At 50.2% G+C, this 25,914-nt stretch overlaps 1 protein-coding gene across 3 annotated transcripts in view; it reads right to left on the bottom strand.

Moving 5' to 3' along the window:
- Positions 1-25,914, bottom strand: part of LOC119712614 (tyrosine-protein kinase ZAP-70) — a 37,180-nt gene that overhangs the window by 2,765 nt on the left and 8,501 nt on the right. Inside the window, exons 2-11 of one of the 3 annotated variants that reach the window (XM_038164076.1) lie at positions 15,202-15,681; positions 11,743-11,903; positions 9,510-9,648; positions 7,288-7,366; positions 6,605-6,645; positions 4,663-4,711; positions 3,962-4,142; positions 2,974-3,180; positions 2,212-2,404; positions 569-709 (exon numbers count right to left, since the gene is read on the bottom strand). In XM_038164076.1, coding sequence (XP_038020004.1) covers positions 569-709; positions 2,212-2,404; positions 2,974-3,180; positions 3,962-4,142; positions 4,663-4,711; positions 6,605-6,645; positions 7,288-7,366; positions 9,510-9,648; positions 11,743-11,903; positions 15,202-15,681 — 1,671 coding nt within the window. The remainder of the gene's footprint in view (positions 1-568; positions 710-2,211; positions 2,405-2,973; positions 3,181-3,961; positions 4,143-4,662; positions 4,712-6,604; positions 6,646-7,287; positions 7,367-9,509; positions 9,649-11,742; positions 11,904-15,201; positions 15,682-25,914) is intronic. The other 2 variants (XM_038164077.1, XM_038164078.1) reach the window with 2 other exon arrangements.

Raw genomic sequence — 25,914 nt, 5'->3', positions numbered from 1 at the left:
CCCACACTGTGGCCAGGCCATCCTGCAGATCCCATCCCACAGAGCCCATCCCAGCCATCCTCCAGATCCCATCCCATCCCACAGAGCCCATCCCAGCCATCCTGCAGACCCCATGCCAGCCACCCTACAGACCCCATCCCACAGACCCCATCCCAGCCATCCTGAAGATCCCATTCTGCCCAGCCTGCTGATCCCATCCCATCCCATCCTGCCTCCAGGCTCCATCCCACCCATTCTGCAGATCCCATCCTGTCCATCCTGTCAATTCCATCCCACCCTGCCTGCCCACCCTCCAGCTCCCATCTCACCCAAGCACAGGCCCAGCAGTGGAGAAATGACTTTTTTCTCTCTCAAGTGAGCAGAAGGATCAAAGAGATGAAAGATCAAAAAACTCTGCTTCGAATCAAAGCCAATTCAATTCAGCTTGTTTTCTATTTCTTCTCTCTTAAAACGAGCACAAAGCTGCAGGATCCACTCTCATTTGTGCCTTTCCCAAAGTGGAGTGGGGCTGTGACACCCATGGGTGACAGAGCCAGCTCTGCCTCACCTTGTAGGGCTCCTGCCTCACCTTGTAGGGTTTCTGCCCGAAGCTGAAGGCCTCCCACATGGTCACACCATAGCTCCAGACGTCGCTCTTGCTGGAGAACTTGTGGAAGAGGATGCACTCGGGGGCGTACCACTTCAAGGGCCACTTCCCTGCTGTCCTGGCCTGCAGCAGAGCAAGGAGGGACATTTGCAGCCTGAGACACGGAGTGCTGGGAGCTGCACCTGAATTCTGCTCGGTGTTTGTGTCAAATCTCACATTGCTGAAAAAGTCTCCTGAAATGGGAGCTCCAAAGCCCAGTCCAGGCCCTGCTGTCCTGTTGTGCAGATGCTGAATGCCCACGGTGCCACTCTCCTCCTGCCACCTGCCCCCAGGGCTTGGTTAAACCATGGAATTATGGAATGGTTTGGGTGGGAAGGGACCTTAAGGCCCATCCAGTGCCACCCTGCCATGGCAGGGACACCTTGCACTGTCCCAGGCTGCTCCAAGCCCTGTCCAGCCTGGCCTTGGGCACTGCCAGGGATCCAGGGGCAGCCCCAGCTGCTCTGGGCACCCTGTGCCAGGGCCTGCCCACCCTGCCAGGGAACAATTCCTGCCCAAGATCCCATCCATTGCTGCCCTCTGGCACTGGGAGCCATTCCCTGGGTGCTGTCCCTGCAGGCCTTGTCCCCAGTCCCTCTGCAGCTCTCCTGGAGCCCCTTCAGGCCCTGCCAGGGGCTCTGAGCTCTCCCTGGAGCCTTCTCCTCTGCAGGTGAGCAGCCCCAGCTCTGCCAGCCTGGCTCCAGAGCAGAGGGGCTCCAGCCCTGCAAGTGGCCTTGTCTGGACTCATTCCAAGAGGTCCTCATCTTTCTTATGCTGGTGGCCCCAGAGCCAGACACAGAGTTCCAGGTGGGCTCTCTCCTTTAGTAGAGCACTGCTGGGAAGGTCAACCCTGGTTCATTCTTCATCACCTTCTCTTCTCTCTGGGTCCTCTCATCCCCCTGCCCCACATCTCCCTGGCTACCTCTGCATCCTCCTTGTCCCCTCAGCTCTGCAATGCCCCTTTTAATGTCACAGCAGTGAGGCACAGCCTGGTGTTGTGCACAGGGGTCTGTGAGCAGCCCAGATCCTCAAGTCTCCGGGGGTCTCATCCTCCCAACCAGGAGGGCTCCTGCTCCAGACCATTTGCTGTGCTCACACCTGTAGCAGCCACAGGACCTGCAAGATCTCCCTGGCAGTCAGAAATGCCTAGTCATGATGACTGGACCAAGAGACCCCTCTTCCACCTCGGACCCTCATTATCTCTCTGTAAGATGATAGGTCATTTTTGCCTCAAACCAGTACTATTGGACTGTTTCCCAAGACTCCTATGCCCTATATAAACCCCTACTTCTGCCCAGTTCAGCAGAAGAGCTGTCACTGTCACCCTTCACACAAATTGCCAATAAGAACACCTCTGTGGAACTTCCCACAACTCTTCTCCTCTCTCTCCCTGCATCTGCTGAAGGCACTTACCAAGCAAAGAGCTGAAATCACCGAAGAACTGAATTCACCAAAGAGCTGATCTCACTTAAGAGCTGAGCTGCTTGCTAAGATTACCTGGACAGGTTGTGCTTCGCTGTCTGGGACACCTGTGGCAGCCGGGGTCAGACAGACCCCGAAAACCCCAAGCCCTAAAACACACCCACCTTGTAGTAGCTGTCATCAGCTCCCAGAGCCTTGGAGAGCCCAAAATCACTGATCTTGGCATAGTGCTGGTTGACCAGCAGGACATTCCTGGCTGCCAGGTCCCTGTGGACAAAATTCTTCTCCTCCAGGTACTTCATGCCCATGGACACCTGGTGCATCAGCTCCACGATGTTGCTCATTGTAATCTCATCCCTGGGGAGGGTGAAGGGAGAACTCGGTCATAAAGGACCTGCTGTGGCCCCCTCTGACTTTTCCAGCTGCAAGGGCTCCAGAAGCATCAGCCCCTGGAGCCTCACGTGAAAGATTTCTTTCTGCTCTTTTCAGCTTTCCTGCACCTACAAGTGTGTGGATGTGACAGCCTGGTCAGAGAGAGAGAAAGCTAGGTAGGTTTTCCCAGAACTGGCCTGGGAAGCTTTGGGGAACTGGAGATAAACAATGATAGCCAAACATTAAAAACAACCTGCAGGTGGTGTTTTTTTTAATAATCTGTTTTTCTGGTTTTCTCATAATATTGTTTACAAATGGGTGTCTTGTTAATTAGCCAGTCATGTGAAATATATAGATTAAATGACCAGTCAGGTCCACCTGTAGCGAACTAAGATATAAAAGAAGAGAGGATGAAATAAATGAGGCTTTTTGCCATTTTGCCTTCTGATCTGACTACATGTCATCTCTGACTCAGTGGTGACACAAGGGTGGGCTTTTGAAGTAGATTTTGAGAAGAAACATAGAAAATCAGCCACGTTTTATCCAACACTCACTTCTTGGAAGCCAAGAACCTGTTGAGGGGCCCTCCAGAAGCCATCTCCATCACGAGCATCAGCGACTCGGCCTCGCACACCCCAATCATTCTCACAATGTAGGGGTTGTCCAGCTGGTGCATGATCTGTGCTTCCTTCATCATCTCATCCTTCACTGTCTTCTCGTTGTTGCTCTTCAGCACCTTGATGGCCACGTCAATCTGCTTCCTGCACAGGGGAACAGCCGTGGGATGGGCTGAGCACAGCTGGAATCAGGGGTCACAGCCAGGAATGGAAATCCCTTCTCCCGGGACACTGTTTGACCTCTCAACAGCCTGTTCTGGCAGGGCCCTGCACCATCCTAGTGTCCCAGGATGGAGAGGAAACGTCACCTCACCCTTGTGGGTGTAGCCAGAAGTTGCCATCCCTGAGCTGGAAGCACCTCCCCTCCCACACTGAAAACTGGGTATTCAGTGCCATTTTTCCAAGAGGAAACTGAGGCACAAGTAGGTAAAGACCATCACAGACAACCAGCAACACAGCCAAGGGTGGCACAACTTGTCAGTGTCACTGCTTTGGCCTGACACGGATGTGGAGTCATTCCTCTGAGCCCAGCAAGTTCCTTTGGAAGTGGCAGCTGTGTGCCTGGGAACGTGGAAATTACACACCCAGGGCAGTGCAGCTGTCAGTGAAAATCCATGGGAAGCCATGGAACTACAGCATCATATCATAATATCCTGGGATCATTGGGGTTGGAGAAGACCGGCAAGACCATCAAGTCCAACCCCTGACTGAGCACCACCATCCCCACTAAACCCCACCACAAAACCTGCTCATTTTCTGAACACTTCCAAGGCTGGTGCCTCATCCATCACCCCTGACCTTCCAGACCATTTCTTATCCCCTCTATTGTCACTTTGGGGCGTTTCTCCTGACTAGCAGGACAGCTGGGGACACCTCAAGCCCAACCAGGTCCCTCTCCTCCCCCTTCCCCAGCACCCTCACTCACTTCCTCATTTTGTAAACTCCCTTCTTGACACAGCCAAAGTTTCCTGCGCCCAGCTCCACCTCATCAATCATCAGGTGGTCCCTCTTCAGGAACAGCTTCTTGTCCTTCAGCTCCTCGGGGTCGCTGTAGGGGCTCTCATAGACGCTGGTGTCCATGGGCAGCAGCCGGGATTTTCCTGCCCCTTCCCAAGAGGAGCACTCGGTTATAAACCTGCCCTTCCCCATCCCGCTGTCCCTCATGGGTTGGGGAGGGTTTCTCTGCTCTTTTGGCCAATTCACCTTCACCTCCAGCATTTCTGGTCCCTCCTGGGCATCTCCCACCCTTTCACAACCCAGGGGCCCTCCCAGTCCTGGTTGCTGAAAGAGCAACAGGTCTGAGCATTCCCACTCCACGTATCTGCCCTGCCAGCCCTGGGCAGGGCTTTACCCCACTGAAATTCAGCTGAATCCACTGAAAAATGTCAATTTTAGTGAAAAATGTCATTTTTAGTGAAAAATGGGGATAGGACAGGGCTTCACTTCCTGGCTAAGACAAGGAATGGGGTAGGGCTTGATTTCCTGGGAGCCCAGTGTGGGTGCAGGGCCCCGAGATGTCTGGGGTGCTCCTGGGTGCTTTTATAAGAAAGGGGCTTTGTAGCAGGGCTCCTGGGACATCCCCAGTCCTGTCCCCTGTGAGGAGGAGGGGGCTCTGGAGGTGCTCACCGACAGGGTCTGGGGTGTATCCATCTGCATTGAGAGGGCCCAGGTTTCTCTGGAAAAGAAATGAGGAGAAAGTGGATAAAGGAGAAATTGCTTCAATTGCTAATGGAGGGGAAAGGGCCAGGGAAACTGCACCCCAGCACAGCCCCAGCTGGTGATCCCTCTGAAAGGTGGGCTGAGACTGGAGTGGTCTGGAGGCAACATTCTTGTTCCAGTCCAGTTCCAGCAGGGATCAGTGCCAGGGGCCCGGAGCACAGCACCCTCCTCCAGGGCTGTGCAAGGTGAGGGCTCTCTGTCCCCTCTGCAGTCCCCTTCCAGCCAGGACTCAGTTTGTACTGGGTGAGGAAGAGGAGGGAAGCCTGGAGGCAGCTCAGGTCACAGCCAGCACAGGGAGAGTGGCCTTGTGAACACACAGGGACACTGTGCAGCCACAGAGCAGAGAGCCACAGGGGGCACTCCAGCTTTGAATCCCAGAGCTGGAAGAAGAGCTTGGGAAGATCTGTATCTGCCAGAGCTGGGAAGAACTTGGGGAATTTGATAAGGCACAAGGAAGGGTAAAATCTGCAGTGTGAGCAGGGCATGTTGGGTGCAGTGGCATTGTTGTGCCAGCCAGGAAGGGGTTTAGGCCCTGATGTGTGGGATAAACCCTGAGAGAAAGCAGATCCTTTTTCCCAGAGGAACTGCGGGGTTTGTTCCGTGCATCCCAGGCAGTTTTTGATGGCAGCACCACTGGATCCAGCACAGAGGGGACTTCACCCAGCCTGGGGACAACCAGCCCAGCCCAGGGACACCAGGCTTTCCTTTCCCCTCCTGGCTGGCTCAGGTTTCAGCTGCAAGCGGGAGCCTGGCACGGCTCTGTCGCCATAAAAATGCCCCAAAATCTGATGGCAGCACCACTGGATCCAGTGGTATATAAATAGTTTTTTTTCTGTATAAATAAATAGAGGGGACATCACTTGGCCTCACAATCTCCTGAGCTGGAAGGGACCCTCAGGGATGCTCAGCCCAGCCCCTGTCCCTGCACAGGCACCCCAACTACCCCACCCTGAGCCCCCCTGGCAGCGCTGTCCAAACGCTCCTGGAGCTCTGGCAGCCTTGGGGCCGGGAGCATTCCCTGGGGAGCCTGGGCAGTGCCCAGCAGCTCGGGGGGAAGAACCTTTCCCTGAGCTCCATGGCAAGCCCTGGCACAGCTGCAGCCCTCGCTGGCCTCCTGTCCCTGTCCCAGAGCAGAGCTCAGCCCCTGACCCTGTGCCTGCCCTGGGGAGGAGCTGCAGCCCCGAGGAGCCTCCCCTCAGTCTCCTGTGCTCCAGCTGAACGAGCCGAGTGCCCTCAGCTGCTCCTCAGCCCCTTCCCCAGCTCCGTGTCCCTCCTTTGGGCACTCTCCAACAGCTGGGGAGCCTGGGCAGTGCCCACCACCCTGGAGGACACATTTGGTTCTGAAAGCCCCCTGAGGTGATGGGTGAGCCCCCAGGCCTCGCTCAGCTCCCCCGGGATCCCCAAACCCGCTGCTTTCAGCCCAGCCCAGCACTCAGGGGCTGAGCAGGGACATTCCCCAGGGCAGGGTGAGCACAAAGCCCTGGCTGGGGGCCAGCGGGAGCAGCAGGGCTGAGCATTCCCAGAATCCCAGCACAGCTTCCTCGCTGCTGCCTGGCCAGCAGGGCAGGGATGGAGGGCTCCCCAAGGACAGGCCCACATGTTGCAAGGAGCTGAGGATGAATGGAAACCCTTCTCAACTCTACCAGGGGCTGTGCCCAGCTATTCCCCACGCCCATCCAAGCTGGAAAGGGGACAACATCCCAGCTGGGCTTAATAAAGTCCAATGGAGTTCCTGAGCTTTTAGACAAAAGCAGGGTTTGGAGAGCAGGGTTTGATCAGCCAGGCTTGAAATGCAGCAATATTAAAACCACTGGGTTCCCAATGAAACAAAGCCTCCCCCCAGACTCACGCTCACGGAGGGGTGGGTGGGTGGAACTGGTGCTGCAGAGGCTGCAAAACAAGGGAGAGGATTTGTTATCAGGAATTTGTTATCAGCAGTTTGTTATCAGGAGTTTGCCCCAAGCAGGGCCAGAGCATCGGTCCTTGAAGGGCTCTGTGGGTCTGACCACATCCCCTCCAGCCCCCAAAGGAAAATTTCCCCAGCTTTAGCCTAAAAAGGTGTGGAAATGGGTCTGGATGGGGCTGTTAGTCCCAAATTTTCTCAAGGAAAGTGCCATCATGTGAGCACCTCCTGGGTCCATGGGCAGAGACTGACTGAGCTGTGCCCCAGGACAGGGCAGGGTCTCAAGTGACATTTGTGACATGTGGACCCAAAGTGGCCCCTGGATTTGAGTGTTCCGAGAGCCAGCAGGGCCCAGCCTTGCAGGACATGAATTTTCCTGCTGTCTAAAAAGCAGGTCAGGCTCCAAATCCATCTGTTGGGTGCCAAATCCATTTGGCCACTGACTCCCCCTGCTTTGGGGCACCTCAGGCAGACCTGGCAAGTGACAACACCACGGGAGACTGGCCCCATTCGCCAGAGGGTGACTGCCCCCACCAGGGCTGGGCACAGATTTGGGCTGGCACTGCTCCAGCTGGCACCAGTTGGTGGCAAACCAAGGCCAGGCGTGGCACTGAGGGGTGTCAGCTCACCTGGCATATTGGGGTTGGGGCAGGCTTCCCTCAGGTAGAAAATCAGCCCATCTGGTTTGAGTTTTAGGTACTCCACCAACTGGGAAAGGGATGGGAGGAAAAACAGATTATTGTGAGGCAGAAAATAATTTAGTAATACAATAGAATAGAATAGAATAGAATAGAATTATAGAATATAGAATATATATTATAGAATATAATATATATTATATTAATATTGCAATATGGAAGTAATAGATTTATATATTATATATAATATAATATAGTATATATTATAGACATTATTATATATTATATATTATAGTAATTTCATGTTATTATTACATTATATATTATATGATGATATAATAATAGATAATATAGTGTTATCTATTATATATATTTAATTTTATATATTTAATATATTTACTTATATTTGTTATTATTTATACTATACATTACATATTATATTTCTCTCAATAAAATAATAATAGTAATATAATAATAATACTAATAATACTAATACTAATACTAATACTAATAATAATGCTAATAATACTAATAATACTAATACTACTAATACTACTACTACTACTACTAATAATAATAATAATAATAATAATAATAATAATAATAATAATAATAATTTTTTTGTGGCTTAGGGCAATGAATCCTCACAGATTTATGGCAGGCAGGCACCAGACTGTTTCTGTCTTCTATGTGTGCGCTTAGGGATGTCCCAGGGTGTGATTGCATCCCTGGATATCTGCCAGAGCTGGGAAGAACTTGGGGAATTCGATAAAGCCCAAGGAAGGGCAAAATCTGCAGTGTGAGCAGGGCATGTTGGGTGCAGTGGCATTGTTGTGCCTGCCAGGAAGGGGTTTAGGCCCTGATGTGTGGGATAAACCCTGAGAGAAAGCAGATCCTTTTTCCCAGAGGAACTGCGGGGTTTGTTCTGTGCATCCCAGGCAGTTTTTGATGGCAGCACCACTGGATCCAGCACAGAGGGGACATCACTCAGCCTGGGGACAACCAGCCCAGCCTAGGGACACCAGGCTTTCCCTTCCCCTCCTGGCTGGCTCAGGTTTCAGCTGCAAGCGGGAGCCTGGCACGGCTCTGTCGCCATAAAAATGCCCCAAAATCTTTGTTTTCAATAAAATTCCGAGTGAAAACAGCCCTGGGAATTCAGAAAATCCAGCAAAATGGGATTGTTGTCCCTCAGACAGCCCTAGCCAGGAGGAAGCTCTGGCATCCCCTCCCTGCATAATCTTAGTTAATGGTTTAACTCTTAAATGACTTGTTTGAATTCATTAATCCCAACCAATACATGTATTAATTATAAATAGTGTGTTATTCTTCAATTACTCTCAGCCGTCATGGAACAAGGTTGTCATGAGCTACTTTTGCAGGAGCACAGCCGGGGAAAATTACTGGAATTTTAAGTTTTGATAAACGAACTCTGATATACCCCAGTGAACAAAGCCTGGGAGAGGAAGATGGATTGAGTTTGGACATCTGGAATGCAGAATTTATGGACCACAAGGAGACTTTGGCGAAACCAGAAGAAAAAGAGACTAAAAAAGATTCAGTTTAAGCACTGGAGAGTCCTTGCCGGAGATAAAAAAATACTAAAAAGATTAAAAATATGGTCTAATTAGCATAAAAAGAGAAATTAATAACCAAGAGAGGATAGAATACTAATTAATGAAAGAGAATTATCAGAGAATCATGGAGTATTCTGAGCTGGAAGGGACCCCTGAGGATCAATGGTGATGATTATTAATTATTAAGTGAGGATCAAACCAAAACTGTGGTGTTACGATGTAGTTTGGAAACAATGAACATTCATTTATTTTTCTGTATAAATAAGTATAATAAATAAAATAACTTTATCTAAATGTAAAATATTTTATAATATAAATATATATTTCTATTCTAAAATATAAATATGTGCTCATATTTATATAATTTTTATAAATAAATTGTTTCTAATTTATTACAATTTCATATCATTTTATACATTTTATAGAAATATAAATGTACAATTAAGTGACAAATGGATCAGAGTCTGTGTGGAGGCCAGAATTTTGTCAGCCATGCACACAAACCCTGGCAGGAATAAAATAATTCCTGACTTGCTGACGCTAAAAAAAATGGTGCTAGAGGGGGTTTTTTATCCTGATGATTTCGAGGGACTTGGTAGCGCTTCAAAGCAAGAAAAAGGTGCCTCAGTTTCTTGGTACCTGCCAGAGTGTGTCGAATTTGGTGCCCTCAGGAATGGAATATTTCCCAGATTTATCGTGATCCACGCGGTAGTGATACACGGTCTTGCCATAGACGAGGGACAGGGCGTAGGCACGGTTCTCCTTCTTTTCTCTCAGCCTGCCAGGAAGGAAAATGATTAATAGGTTATTAAAAGCAGCTCTTGGTTTTACTCTGAGGACTGTCAGTGCCAGTGGTGAGTGGGCACATGTACGTGGAGAGGTGTCCCTGCATCCCTGTATAAAATTATATATATTATGTATGAAAGTGCACATATATATATAATGTTTATATAGAATATAGAATATAGAATATAGAATATAGAATGTATAATGTATTCTATAATCTATATTCTATATCTATGTAAATATAATATATAATATATAATGTATAATATATTCTATTATGTAATTTATTATAGATCGTGTATTATATATAGTGTATTATATATTATATATCATAAAATGTTATATTATGAATATATTCTATATTATATATTATAAATTATGTAATATATTATGTAATATATTATATATTATGTTATATATTCTATATTCTATATTCTATATTATTTATATATATTACATATTATATATTATATATTATATATTATATATTATATATTATATATTATATATTATATATTATATATTATATATTATATATTATATATTATATATATTCCAGTCCAAAATAAAATACAAGGGGCTGTCTGGAGCTATTTTTAAGTTTAAGTAACAAATCTGATCCAGTACCTGCTACCTCAGACAGAACACCCCTCCATTAAGGCAAAAACCCCAATGAGGCCAAACCTCCCCTCCAATGATTAAGGTGGGTCTGACCAAAAGCCCAAAGCTGGGTTCATTGGAATTGTCACCCTCCCAATACCCTCTGCAGAGGCTGAGGAGGGACCCTTCATCTCCAGTTTTTTGCCCCTCTCTGAACTAGAGAATCTCAGAATAATTTTGGTTTGAAAAGACTTTAAAGGTCACCCCGTTCCCGTTCCTTCCACTGTCCCAGGCTGCTCCAAGCCATGCCCAGCTTGGCCTTGGGCACTGCCAGGGATCCAGGGGCAGCCCCAGCTGCTCTGGGCACCCTGTGCCAGGGCCTGCCCACCCTGCCAGGGAGCAACTCCTGCCCAAGATCCCATCTAAACCTACTCTTAGTTTCAAACCATTCCCCCTTGTCCTATTGCTCCAGCTCCTGATGAACTGTTCTCCAGCTAATTCTTTCTTTCCCTGACTCAGGCAGGAGAGAATTAGACTATTTTAATTTAAAATAATTTATCTCATCAGGGCTGACATGCAGAGCAAAACTCTCTCCTGTGTTTTCTGGGCCTTACATTGCCAGCCTGTCAGTGTTAAACATCTTCCCCCTCATCCTGTGCAGCAGCAACCAAACTTTATAGAGACACTGAAATATGAGAAACAAATTAAACTCCAGATTGGCTCTTAATGGGGGTGCAGATGTTGGAGCCCTGGCTGCTGAAAATTTCAGACTTTCTGTGCTGACAGGCACTGACCCCCAAGAGAACACTGCATTGACCTGGGGCCGTGGAGAAGCTTCCAGAATGGAATGACAGAACTGGGATTGGGGGTGTGGAGTGTGAATAGAAGTGTGTAACATCACAGGGTGGGAAACTTAGAGTTGAAGGTTTTAGAATATAGTAATATATATAAAGCAAGATAGAATGTTTAAAGCAGAAGCTAATCCTTCTTCTTCACCTTCTTCTTCATGAGTTTAAGTAGTATTATGTAATTAAATAAAAAAGCCCACGTTACAAGTCATGAGTAGTTAGTTATTTAGTTAAAAGTAAAAGTAATTTAAGTGCCATTTCTTAATTGGACAGTTAATCCCTAAAAGGCCTTGTAGAGAGAGAGAGATAAAGCTCCATTTTCAGCTTGTTAAAGTTAAGTACTATAAAACTCAGTTTACAAAACAATAATATAGATAAGAACTAATAAACATCTAAGTCCGAACAAAAAACTATCTCACACACTTAATCCCCACCTCAACAGAAAAAAAAGCCCCAAAGAATCCGTGTGAGGAAGAAGACATCTGGGGCTCAGCCCATCTTTGAAATATCTGTAACCACTCTGAGAAAATTCAGCTACACCTCCTCTGTCACGTGAAAACCAGTAACAGCAGGGCAGTGGGGGTGGGAGATGGTCAAAAATCCAGGGATGCCAGATCCTCCAGGGGCGGGATACTCACAGGAATTTCCCATCAGGCTGTGCCCCCGAGTAGAGCCTCCGTTCCGCCTCCTCCCGGCTGATATTGCCGTGGTACCAGGGCATCCTCTCATGGGCTGTGGTGGCCACGAGCTTCTCCACCTGGGGAGCCTGGCTGATGATGGCCTGTTCCAGGGCATCCCCCTGGGAAAGAGCAGGAAAAGAGACCTTCTGCCATCCTGCTGCTCGGCTGATGGCCTCAGCACAGCTCACTGGGGGCACATGACACAGGAAACTTGGAAAGTCTCGTAACTAACTGAGACCCAACAGCAGCTGAATTCTGTTCTGCTGCAGAGCAGAATTCTTGGCTTATCTCAACTGACCTAATCCTTTAAATCCAGCTAAGTCCTTTGACTTTGGTGAGGGAAGAGAGAAGGCACCATGTTTTTGTGGGGGATCTTAATGCTGGGCTTGTGGGGTGTCATTCAGCCTCATGTTCCTGGCTGGTGGCAAGTTGGACCTGTGTCATGGCAGCCCAAAGGGCCACCCTGTCCTGGGGGACACCAGCCCAGGGAGGGATTGTCCCACCCTGCTCTGCCCTGGGGCAGCCTCACCTCCAGTGCTGGGGGTACTTTGGGTACCACAAGATCAGAAGGACCCAAAGCTGTTGGAGAGTGCCCAGAGGAGGGACACGGAGCTGGGGAAGGGGCTGAGGAGCAGCTGAGGGCACTCGGCTCGTTCAGCTGGAGCACAGGAGACTGAGGGGAGGCTCCTCGGGGCTGCAGCTCCTCCCCAGGGCAGGCACAGGGCCAGGGGCTGAGCTCTGCTCTGGGACAGGGACAGGAGGCCAGCGAGGGCTGCAGCTGTGCCAGGGCTTGCCATGGAGCTCAGGGAAAGGTTCTTCCCCCCGAGGCTGCTGGGCACTGCCCAGGCTCCCCAGGGAATGCTCCCGGCCCCAAGGCTGCCAGAGCTCCAGGAGCGTTTGGACAGCGCTGCCAGGGGGGCTCAGGGTGGGGTAGTTGGGGTGCCTGTGCAGGGACAGAGCTGCACTGGATGATCTTTTGCGTCCCTTCTAGCTCAGGATATTCCATCACTCCATGATTTTCTTGAGAGCACATTTCTGGTGCCCCTGCCCTCCTGGCTGCCCACCACCCACAGGCACAAGGACTTCAAGGTCGGTGCAGTCAGGCAATCATGAGGGAGGGACCCTGATCCTTTCCCCGGGCTCACGCCGCTGTTAAACCGTTACTGTCCCTTTGCCAGGAGGTGGCGATGTCCTTTGTGCAATCTGCAGGTGGCCACCGATCTGCTCTGGGGGAAAGTCTACAGAATCCCCGGTTCTGGGAGAGAATTCTGCTATAAAATACCTCATTTTAGCACAGGACACCTCGTTCGGTTATAGAAACCCTATAGAACACCTCGTTCACCCTATAAAATACCTCATTCTGTCAAACACATTTGGTGTAACTAGGCCAAATTCAGGAATCTTCTGTAGAAAGGGTCCATAAGGACACTGCCTGAGCCATATTTTTCTGAGGACTTAAAAGAAAATATAAAATCCCAGAATGATTTAGGTTGGAAAAGACCTCCAAGGTCATCGAGGCCAAGCTGTGCCCCATCCCCACCTTGTCCCCAGCCCAGAGCACTGAGTGCCACGTCCAGGCCTTCCTTGGACACCTCCAGGGATGGGGACTCCAAACCTCCCTGGGCAGCCCTTGCCAAGGAAACAACAAAATGACCCCTGGAAGTGCCTGAGGAGCCAAGGTGGCAGCAGACAGAAAGAAATGAAGTCCATGGCTGCCAGTGGGACCATTTAGAGTTTTGATTTATGCATATATTGTAGATATTCCAGTCTGCAATAAAATGCAGGAACCTGTTTGTGGCTATTTTTAAATTTAAATAACACACAGACCTGATCCAGTGCCCCTTCCTTGGTCTCATGGGTAAAACCTTCACTGGCAAAAAAACCCCTCCACAGAGGCAAAAATTTCACTCCAAAGAGTGAAAAAGACCAGAGCAAAAGTCTAGGTCTGGTTTCATTTAATCTTCAGCAGAATGTTTAAGGCACAGGCACCTCACACATGGAGAGATGTTCCCAGAAACCACAGAATATTCTTAGCTGGACCCACAAGGATCATCAAGTCCAATTATTAAGTAAATGGGCTCATATAGGGATGGGACCCAAAACTCTGGCATTATTAGCACCAGCTGAGCCAATCCCAGGACTGGGATGGAGAATCTGCAGCCAGCAGTGCCAGGGACACATCCATGGCATGGGGGTCATGTCTTTATGTGCCTCTGGAGCTCTGTGGTTGGGTTTTGGGATGGGTTTGTTTAGATCTGGGATGGGTTTGTTGAGGGTTGGGATGGGTTTGTTGGGGTTTGGGATGGGTTTGTTGGTGTTTGGGATGGGTTTGTTGGGATTTAGGATGGGTTTGTTGGTGTTTGGGATGGGTTTGTTGGTGTTTAGGATGGGTTTGTTGGGATTTAGGATGGGTTTGTTGGGGTTTGGGATGGGTTTGTTGGTGTTTGGGATGGGTTTGTTGGGATTTAGGATGGGTTTGTTGGTGTTTGGGATGGGTTGGTGGCTTTTGGGATGGGTTGGTGGCTTTTGGGATTAGAGCTCTGGTCTAAGGCCGGGAGCATCCCATGGGCTGCAGAGAAGGACACTTGGGGGAAGGCCTGCCAAGTGAGCTCCAGCTGTTCCAAGGATGGGTCTCTGAAGGCTTGGGAAGATGTTTAGACCAGTGTGTGGAGAAGAAACTGGGAAAGAGCAGGATTCAGACCCCTCACAGTGCCAACACCCTCCAAGGGGAGGAACCTTACTCTGCTGTGCTGCAAGTGGGACACAACAGTGCCACAGGGATCACAGCTTCCCACTCTGTTGGAGCCCTGGCTGCTGAAAATTTCAGACTTTCTGTGCTGACAGGCACTGACCCCCAAGAGAACACTGCATTTGGAGAAGGATTCCAAAATGGAATGACTGGGAACTGGGATTGGGGGTGTGGAGTGTGAATAGAAGTGTGTAACATCACAGGGTGGGAAACTTAGAGTTGAAGGTTTTAGAATATAGTAATGTATATAAAGTAAGATGGAAGTTTTAGGGTGGAGGCTGGTCCTTCTTCTTCACCTTCTTCTCCATGGGTTTGGTGGTTTTGTGTAATTGAATAAAAATGTCTGCATTGCAGCCATGGTGGTTGGTTATTGGGTTAAAAATAAAAATAATTTAGGTGTTGTTTCTTAATTGGACAGTTTATCCTTAAAAGGCCTTGTAGAGAGAGAGATAAAGCTCCATTTTTTACCTTGTTAAAGTGAAGTGCTGTAGAACTCAGGGTTTGTGAGACTGTAACATAGATAAGAACTAATAAACATCTGAGTCTGAGCAAGAAATACTGTCTTGTGCAATTAATCCTGACCCTGACAAAAAAAACAAGAGAAGCGAAAAAAAAGACAAACAAACAAAAAGAATCCACACCACTCCACACTTGGAAAGCCCCAGTACCTCCAGTTTCCAGGTCTGCCGCACGTATTCCCGCACCATGTTGTCCCTCATGCTGTCGAAGACGCCGGGCTGGGGCTCCACCCCGCTGGGGCGGTTGCAGGGCTTGCGCAGGGGGCAGCAGAGCCCGTCGGCATCCTTGGAGTAGAACTCGCAGAGCTCCTCGGGGCCGCAGTGCGCCTTGCCCCCCAGGATGGCGTAGGTGCCGTTGAGCTGGCGCTCGATGGGGTAGTGGTAGAACTGCAGGTCGCACACCATGGACAGCACGTAGCCGCCCAGGCTGCGCAGGCACTGCCGCAGCAGGAACAGCCCGTCCGCCATCCCCCCCAGCTTCAGGTGCTCCTCGGCCTCCGAGCGCGCGATGCTGCCGTAGTAGAAGGGCAGGTGGGCGGCGGCGTCCGGCATCTCCCCCCGTACTCGCCGCGATGGCTCGCGCGCTGTGGAGGCTGCTGGGCCAACAGGGAAGAAGCTGACAGCGCTCCCCTGGAGGGAAAAGCCCTCAAGTTATGACCACCCTTGTTAGGGTGAGGAAAAAGGCTTCTCCCAGCATGCCTTGCTGTGATATGCAGATTCAATGTATCCCACTGGCCCTTCCCCCTCGCTCCACCCCTGTGCCCTCATGCCATTGGCCCTGGCGTTCTGTCCCCGCCTCGAGATCCCTGTATAAACCCCTGCTTTTCCTTGCTTGAGTGGCTCTTGGTCCCTGGATCCCTTTGGGGAAGAAGCTCAATAAAGGGTCTCCGGTTTTCCTTGGAACCCCACACAAAACCCCCCCTCTCTCCTTCTGTGTCGCCTGGATCCCAGAAGAGCTGGAATCACCCAGTGTCAGCACAGACATGCTGCCTGTGCCCCCGAAGTGTCTTTTTCAAAACGCTTCTTCGGGAAAGTCACGGCACTCTGAACAATGCCTGCCACAACGCACTGCTGGGGCCCAGCCTGGCAGGGAAAATTGGTCCCTGAAGCATCATTTTGCAAAATAGTTTAATTGGGGTTCAGACTTCCCTGTCTAGAGGTTCTCCTGCTGGCTCTCTGTGGGGTCGTTTCAAACTCACAGCATCCCACATCCCTCTATTCTGCCCTCACTGGAGCTGGGAAGTGCAAATAAAAATCCACCTGATTTTGATTTAAAAATCCCAAGCAACAGAAAATCCGCTCAATCTTGATTTATAGATGCCAAGGAACAGAGAAACCACTTGAACCTGATTTAAAGATCCCAAGCAAGAAAGAATGCCCCAAATCCTACAGTGAGTTCCTCCAGTCCTTGATTACTTTTACTATTAAAAATGTGCTCCTTAAATCCATCCTGACGTTTTTAGCCTTGACTTCCTACCATTTTCTCTCCAGCCCTGTTCACAATAAAAGGAAATTCTTTGGCCTATCTGAATAAATGAGCTTTGCCATGGAGGTCTAGAAGGCCAAAACCTTAAATGCATTGAGATTAAAACACTAGGTGGATGTGAAATGTCTAAAACAACATTTAGATAAACAACTGCACCAAGCACAGCGAAAGGAGAGAAACCCAAGTGCTTCTGGGCAGACATCAACCATCAGTCAGCAGAAACAAGAGGAAACCTTCCTTGAATTGTTTTTTAAACAATCTGTGGAATTTTTCCCTACAATACCTGGCTCTGGCTGGTTCCTGATGCTCCGATCCCTTTGGCAGAGAGGGCCCTTCATTGACCAAGTCCCTGCAGAGCCCATGGCACCAAAGAGCTTTAGGGCTTGTCTCTGTACAGGGCTTGTATCTCTATCTTGAATCACCTAAAATCCCACCCAGAGGGTGTTGACAGAGCCCACTTTGCTGTAATCGATGGAAACATTATCATGACCAAAGGGTCTCATTTGTTCCCTGGAGCCTGAACTTTGGGGTTGCTCCTGCACAGATGATGACCCCAAACAGATCAGAGAGATTTCTCCACCTGCGCCTCCGCAGACGCGTCACTCATGTGAGGAGCAAAGAAAGACCAGACTTTGGGGCAGCAAGTTGGGTATTTGCCCTGATTCTTCTCAATTTGACTCTTCTGGACGTGGTGGGAGAAGTTGCTTCCCCACGGGCTGAGCCCGCTGCTGTGGTCTCTGCTCCCAGGCAGTGGCCAGAGCTGTCCCTGGGCATGTGGTCAGCCCTGCCCTGGTGGTCAGCCCTGCTCTGGCTCATGCCAGCCTGGTTCATCCCTCCCAGCAGCACAGGGACCTCCTGCCATCCCCTGGCATCACTGGAGCTGGGAAGGGCTTGGCTGGATCTCTGTGTTAGAAGGGCTCAGGAGGAACTGTTCTGCCCCGTGCACCCTGCCCGGCTCAGCCCTCAGCAGCAAAGGCCTGCCAGGAGCTGGATTTATGGCAACCAGAGCCTCCTCTACCTATTTGTTGTCCCCATGAAGCTCTGAAATGGCCCTGATGAGAACAGGAAGGGAGAGCAGAGAGGAGGCGTCTCAGCTGAGGCAGGAAACCACAACAGGAAGCGTCAGTGGTTCACAGCCAGGGTGAGGGACCAGCAGAAACCATCCCAGGCACAGCTCAAATCAGCCCAAATTGTGAAGGCCCTGTCCCCAAATTCACCAAATGGAGCAAAGTCTTGGCACAGCTGCCAGTCTGGAACATGGAGGTGAATGGGAACACCCTGAGGCTCAAACCCAAACTGCAGTTGGTGCTTGGGATCAAAGCAAAGCATCCTAATTCTGTGATGCTTCCAGACATCAAAGCCCAGACTAGTTCCCAGAGCTGGCTCCCCAGGTGCAGCTCCTGAGACCAGCTGGCTGTCAGCTCTGCCCAACCTCAGCCTGCTCCCAAGAGGGCAGCTCCCAGGAAAATGGGCTGAAGGAGATGAGCAGTGAGGACTGCAGCTCTTGGGTTTAGCTGCAATCAGGTTCATGAGTCACGTTCATGAGGAACAGGAAATACTGAGTGGGCAGAGGACGTCCATGGTCTCCTTTGTGAGCTGCTCCATTGCACTGGGACTAACAGCCATGACATCTGCACCCAAACCTGCTGAATCCCTTCTCTGGAAAGTCCAGGAGCAGAACATCACAGCAAGTGGAGCGCCTGTGTCAGTAGCTCAGCCAGGTGAAAGTGAGAGGGCAGAAGTTATTGATGACATGTGAGCCCTCACAGAATTTCCAGCTGCCCACACAGGGTGCTCTGTTATAAACAGGATGTTTTTCCTCTCCAAACACAGAACTGGGAGTGAAGAAACCCTCAAAGAGATAGGAGAGGGACCCAGGGCTCAGAGGTTGGGTCAGTTGGTGCCACCCAAGCCTTGCTGTCACAGATCAACCTTGGTAGGAAATTACTCTGCAGAGAAAAACCTTCCCAGTCCCAAGACACAAGAGAAAGTCACCCCCTGAAGCCTGAGAGCAGATTTGAACAGGAAGATTTACAATCCCTCTAAAGCTCTTACTTTTAAATATTTGTCCTGGATGGTTTTATTGCCCACACACCAGCTCAGAGTTTCCCCTAATTCCTCTTCCAAACTCTGTTCCTTGGCATCACCTCTGCATGGACCTGAGCAACCTTGAACAACCTCAACAGACCTGCACAAATCTCCTTCAACTTTATTCTCCCATGCTGTCAAATGCAGCCAAAAATGAGAACCAATTTCATGGACCAACACCTGAAAGAACCCGTGCAAGGCACCCTCCACTATTACTCATTTCAATTAGCAGGACCTCGTTTTTCCAGTTTAATCTCTGTCCCTGAGGCTGCAGGTGCTGGGCGTTCCCTTGGGTTTGGGTGGTCCCACAGGTTGGGTACAGAATTACACAGAACTCACAGAATCACTGGGTTGGGAGAGACCTTCAAGGTCATCGAGTCCAGCCCATCCCCAGCACCTCAACTCAACCCTGGCACCCAGTGCCACATCCAGGCTGTGTTAAACACACCCAGGGATGGTGACTCCACCACCTCCCCGGGCAGAACATTCCAGAACATTATCACCCTCTCTGTAAAAAACCTTTTCCCAATATCCAACCTAAATTTCCCTTGGTGCAGCTCGAGGCTGTGTGCTCTGGTTCTGCCAGTGCTGCCTGGAGAAAGAGCCCAGCCCCAGCTGAGCACAGCCACCCTTCAGGAAGTTGTACAGAGTGATAAGGTCGCCTCTGAGTCTCCTTTTCTCCAGGCAGGGCTGGAAGCCCAGGGCTCCTCTGGTGACAGCCACGTTGGCAAGTTGGTGTGATGACGTGAAGATGCACCCAAAAAAACAACTCCCACGTGAAATCAGTCGGGTCTGTGCCCCAAGACACAGGAAAGGCAGGCAGGAAGCCCTGGAGATGTCACTCAATCAGATCTATTTATAGCTGGCCACTCGTTTTTACTCAGATCAGACAAGAACCAACAGGAACTGGTTTGATTTTATAATTTCCCAGAACAGCACTTGGTGCAAATCCAGACCAGCTCCCGAGAGCAGGGGGTTATACTGGTGAAACTGGAGGCAGCACTGGAAGGTTCAGCATCCTGTTAGGACCATGCTTTCTGCCTCCTTGTCCTGGCAGCAATAATCCCACACACCACAAATAATCCCTGATTACACAGCCACAATAATAGAGTGGTTGGGACAGTCTAGGGAGCAGGGACCTGCCTGGAGGGGAGCAGGTGGGGAAGGGCTGAAGGGTGGGAATTGTGATGGGAAACCAGCCTGGAGAGGTAAAAAGGGGGATCTGGGGGGCTTCTGTCCTTTGGGAGTGGTGTAGTTTGGGGTGGTTTGTGTTGGCAATGTGGGGTGTTTTTAACAATTCCCTAAATGGAGTTTAACTGGGGAGGGCAGCTCAAAGGAAGTGCCAGGAAAATGTGCCTGGGGATGGGTGAGGGGGCAATTCAGCCTGGCATGGGGCCTGGGGGCTCTGAACTGCTCCAGGGGCTCTTTCTGGTGCTCCTCAGGGCTGGGGTGTCCTGTGGAGAGGCTCTGGGGTGGATTCTGATGAGCACAGGGATGGACCAGGTTTGGGATTGCTCCAGAGTGGGCTCCTGATGGGCAGGGGCACAGCCCAGGTTTGGGATTGCTGATGGGCAGGGGGACAGCCTGGGTTTGGGATTGCTCTGGGGTCATTCCCAATGGATAGGGGACAGCCCAGATTTGGGATTGCTCCAAGGTCATTCCTGATGGACAAGGGATGGACCAGTTTTGGGACTGCCCATCCTGCAGCAGCACCACGGGTGGAGGCACGGGGTGCGTGTGGGGCACCAGCTCTGCCCTGAGCTCCCCCAGCCTCTGCTGCCTCCTTGTCCCCTCCTGATGCCAAATGGCCACAAAGCTGCTTCTGGTGGTGCCTTGCCTGGACCCACCTGCATTTAATGCCAGAATAAACGCACTTTGTTCTGGTGCTGTTTGCTGCAGAGGTGATGGGCACGGCCAGGGACCTTCTGCCTGTCCCCAACCCTTCCCTGCATTTCATTCTCTTGTTTCTGACTTATGGTTAAAGATAAGAAAGGCTGGAAAACACCTGCAGTGTCCAAGTTGCCTTTGCAGATTGTTCATCCCAGGACTGGCTGGGACTGTGCAAGAGGAGGAACTGAGGAGCTGATTCCTGGAGGATTCCTGGGGTTGGGTTTTTTTTTTAATCCTAAATATTTTAATATTTTAAACATTTTTTTTTAATCTTAAACAGAAAACTTGCAATAATTTTGATTTAACTTGCAATAACTTTGATTCAATGCAATGTTCCTTAGTTCAAAGGAAAAAACTGCAAAACTTCACTTTTCTTTGACCTGGCTGCATTCTCTAATTACTAATGTTTAATTATTTATGCACTCCGTGGCAGCTCTTCCCAACATTTAGGAGCACTCACATTCCTGGCTGGAGCTGCTGTCCTGCCCTCCCTGCTGGCTGCTAATTAAAGCCAAAGCTGCTCAGCTCTTGATTAACACTTGAGCTGTGTGGGAGTTTGTGAGAGCCCGTCTGTGTTTGTGCTCACAAACACGGGCTGTGTGCAGATAACGATCTGCTCCCCTGCTCAGGAGCTCACTGACTCACAGCTGCCTGAAATGGGTGAGTTTACAGTAAATCTGCAGGAAAACCTCCCTGATCCCCACCGAGGACCTGGTCTGCTCTTGCTGGCCTTGAATGAGCTGAGTCCTCAGTGCCCCAGCACTGCCTGATGCAGAAATGCTCCAGAAAAAATCACCAAGGGTGGAAAAGACCTTGATCAAAAGACCAAAGTCAAATCCAACCTTTGACCCAACACCCAAACCCCAGCACTGAGTGCCATGTCCAGCTGCTTCTTGAACACCCCCAAGGTGTTTCACTGCTTCCCAGGGCAGCCTGTTCCAGTGCTTGACACCTTTTCCATGAAGAAATCCTCCCTGATATCCTCCTCCCCCTCTGAAGTGAAATGTGGGAGCCATTTGGCCCCAGGGACGATCCCCAGTCCTTTCCAGAAGGAAAAATATTGAAGGGCCCATGGAGGGCCCTGGCGATGTGGGAAGGCTCCTGGCAGTGGCAGGACCAGGGAAAAGCTGATCCTGGGGAGTTCAGTGTCCCTCTACCCCCTTCTAAATCCTTTCCAGAGACCTCATATCTCTCTATGCCCTTCTAAATCCTTTCCAGACACCCATCCCAGTGTTAGTGGAGCTCCAGAAGAGAGGGCATGGTTCTGTTCAAGTGCTTGTGAGTCTCAGAGAAAAGGAGGCTCAGGGGGGACCTTCTCCCTTCTCCCTTCCCGTGACAGGACAGGAGGGTGCAGCTGGGTGGGGTCAGTCCTTTCTCCCAGGTAAAAAGTGATGGGACAAGAGGAAACAGCCCCAAGCTGTGCCGGGGGAGGCTCAGGCTGAACATTGGGAGCAGGGTTCTAACCCCAGGGCAGGAGTGGAGTCCCCATCCCTGGAGGGATTAGGGAGGTGTGGCACTTGGGGACAGGGCTAGTGGTGGCTTTCCCAGTGCTGGGTTTACCATTAGAGGACCTTAAAGGCCTTTCCCACCCCCAGCAATGCTGTGGTTCAGCCACGGGTGGGCTGGAGCAGCCAGGGCTGGCCCAGTGAGGGGTTTGCTGTCACTGCCCATCCAGGAGCTGAGCTGCACAGGCAGCCCTGGGTCCCTGAGCTCTGCTCAACATTCATTCCCACCAGCCAGTGCTTGTGGTCAGGGTTTGTTGTAGATAAGTAATGTAAGAGCCTCACAATTGAGAGATAGATATTGTATAGATATGGAGAGATATTAGATATTAATATATAAATAGATACTAATAGATATAATATAATATAATATAATATAATATAATATAATATAATATAATATAATATAATATAATATAATATAATATAATATAATATAACATAACATAACATAATATAATATAATATAATATAATATAATGTATTTTAATAATGTAATGTAATATAATAATGTAATTATATTATATGATATAATATAATATGATATACTATAACATAACCTATAGATATTAGATATTAATGTATAGATATTGTATAGATGTATATATAATGTTGTTGTCATATGTCATCTTTCCCTCCCCCCCTTGTAATAGCCTTGGTGGTCAAGACATTTAGAGGAGGCTGGTTGTTAGCAGGAGGGGTGGCATAGCAACACCTGACCTCCAATCAAGGTGTAAAAAGCCATGTGCACCAGTGGATGGCAGAGAAAGAGTTAACTGAGAAACCTTTAGAAGGGGTTGAAGACATAGAAGGCAGAGCATCCATTTTATAGCTGAGCACGTGGCTGGTATTCACAGGGACTCTCAGTGCTGTAATTTTTCCTTATTCCATCCTTTGTTGTAGTGTTTGTTAAAGTTTAATTTATTTTTTTTTTAAAGTGAGCAGTCATTTCCCACGTGTTGGAGGGGTCACACTGCTCACAGAGCCCTTCCTGACCCTCTGCCACCTCTGCTTCATGCCACCTCTGCCCTGTGTCACCTCTGCCCTCTGCCCCCTCTGCCCCAAGCCACCTCTGCCCCATGCCACCTCTGCCCTGTGCCCCCTCTGCCCCGTGTCACCTCTGCTCCGTGCCCCCTCTGCCCCCTCTGCCCTCTGCCCTGTGTCACCTCTGCCCTGTGTCACCTCTGCCCCGTGCCACCTCTGCCCTGTGCCCCCTCTGCCCCCTCTGCCCCGTGCCCCCTCTGCCCCGTGTCAACTCTGCCCCATGCCCCCTCTGCCCTGTGCCACCTCTGCCCTGTGCCCCCTCTGCCCCATGCCCCCTCTGCCCCGTGTCACCTCTGCCCCGTGTCACCTCTGCCCTGTGCCCCCTCTGCCCTGTGTCCCCTCTGCTCCCACCTCTCAGCTCCTCCCTGCTGCCCTGCTCTGACTCTCCTGGCTGAGGATGCTCCTCTTTCCCCAAAAGCAGAGTGTGGAAAGTCCCTGCCAGGTGGGTCTGGTGCCCTCAGATGGCCCTGAAGGCCTGGGCTCTCCTGATCCTGCAGGGATTTTTCCTCTCAGGGTTATTTGTTAACAGGAGGAAGCAGTTTGCTCCAGGAGCAGGGGAGGTGAGGGACAGGGCCACCTGCACTGGGGCTGCTGGGGACACCTCTGTGCCTGCTCCCTTCAGGCTGGGCTTCTCTAACGGCTGCCACTGCCAGAAAGCAGTTTTTTGGTTCCCAGAAAGCAGTTTTTTGATGTCACCCTGCTTCCTCTGGGTTTTCTCAGGTGCCTCCCCGCAGAGGCTGGGACAGGAATTTCTGTGAGGTCACAGCCACCAGATGAGGTTGATGCCCCAGGTTTGAGCTTTTCTATTTTTCAGGTTCTGTGCTGCTTTAGTGGGTGGGTCTGGGCTTCACATGAGGGGATGCTGAGCTCTCTGCACAGAGCAGGGACACAAAACAATTCCTGCTCCAGCTGGGGACCAAGGACAAATGATCCAAACCTCAGCCCAAGAGCACAAACAACGTGGAATGAAGAGAGAAAAACAAGGATGGGACTGCATGGGCTGGGGCTGGAATTGGACAATGAACTGCAAGGTGCAAATGGAGCAGAACTGATCAAAGTGAGAGACCCCATGAGCGGTTGTGCATCTTGTGACCATTTTGGGTTCACCTGGGGTGCAGCCCTGACTGGGCTCTTGTGCTGCCCAAGGTGGATCCAGGAGGTTAGAACAGGGACAGAAGGCCTCGGAGCTGTCCCTGGTTTGTAGAAGCATCTTGTCCCAAGCCAAATGTCCCTGGTGAGCAGCTTCCCCCTGGAACAGGAGGGTGCTGGGCCCAGGGTGGCACTGCTGGGACACTTCTGTGTAAAGCCAAGTCACTGTGCTGTCCTCAGGCAGCCTGGGCTCCTCTGCTGGCTGTGGATTGAGCTGGGAAGGCTGTGAAAACACCCTGCTGAGCCTTTGTGGGGCCACTGGAAACACTCCTGGCTCCAGAGCCATTGATCCTGAACAGTTTTTAATGAGGGGCTGGGCACAGAGTTAAACACAACCCCCCCATTTCCTGCCTGGCATCCCCCTGTGCTCCTGCGGGCTGAGAGCTCAGCCCTGGCTCTCAGCAAATGATGCCAGGAGCTTTGTCCTGGGATGGAGGAGCACAGAGCTCGTCCCTGCCACCAAGGTGTTGACAACAAAAGGAGAGCAGTCAGAAATGCTGCAGATCCGCTGGCTTTGGGATCGAGCAGGAAACTGCAGCAGTTTGTGCACAAGTTGGAGGAGAAGGACTCTGGTTTTTCCTCTGTTTTTCCCTGGCCTCCCTGCATCACCTTTTGCTGAAATTACAACTTATACACAGCAGCAAGGACGTGGAGATTGACCCCTGCCAGTGCAGAGCATTTGGGGAGTATCAGACTGCAGGAAGATTAAATGAGATATTTATGTGAGGGCATTGTGGCTGAGCCCATTCCTTGGCTACTTTACTACTTCCTTACTCCTGCAGGTAGCGCAGTCTTGAGCAGGGTGTAGGAAAGGGGGCATGGATGGCTTTGAGAGCACTCAAAATAAATTTACCCTGGCCTGCACTGGTTTGGGGCCTCCTGAAGGTGCTGAGCAGGTTCTGAGCTGCCCTGAGCACCAAGCCCTCCTTGCCCCTGCCCCTCTCCCTGCTCCAGGTGCTGCAGGGGCTCACAGCTCTATTTCCAACCACAAGTGACAGTGGCTTTAGCATGAACAGCTGTGTTCTTGCCTTGCCTCTGCTGTTTGAAAATAAAGGTGATGCATGTGTGAGGTTATCAGCATGGCTGGGTTTCCTTCCTTCAGTAATTCTGCCTTCATTTGCTTCTCATCTAATTTTACTGAAATTTACTAAATTTTAATTTAAACCTTTATCAAATTCTTCTTCCATTTACTTTGAAATGGTTGTTGTGTCTCCCTGAGTGGCATGTCCCTGCTGAGCACAGCCTGTGCTCTGCTCTGTGTGCTGGGTGCTGCCAGGCACAGATGGTTCTGCCCAAAGCCACCTCCCTTCTCCTCTCTCTCCTTCCCAAGGTGGAGTTTTAAGGAATTCTCACTCTGGGCAGCATCTCTGGGCAGATGTGGCACTTTGGACATTTCTGGTTCACAGTTCTCCACTGGAGCCACCCTCACAGGTCCCTCCTGGAGAGGAGATTGGAACAGGGAGTCACAGAATCATGGAATGGTTTGGGTCGGAGGGACCTTAAAGGAAAGGGTTAAAATTTTAAGGGAAGTCATTTTAGAATGTCCAGCTCTTAAAATTGTCTAGAGCCAGGGCAGCTGTTCACACACAGCAAAAACCACCTTGAAAGGGACCATTAATCCCATTTCTGCAGGAGCAGAGCTATCCCTGGGTCTGGCCCTCCCAGGCTGTGAGCTCAGGGAATCCTGGAATGCTTTGGGTTGGG

This window comes from Motacilla alba, chromosome 28 (assembly GCF_015832195.1).
Source record: "Motacilla alba alba isolate MOTALB_02 chromosome 28, Motacilla_alba_V1.0_pri, whole genome shotgun sequence".
Classification (NCBI taxonomy): Eukaryota; Metazoa; Chordata; class Aves; order Passeriformes; family Motacillidae; genus Motacilla; species Motacilla alba.
The sequence above is the reverse complement of the archived record's forward strand: the minus strand, read 5'-3'. Positions and strand labels throughout refer to the sequence as shown.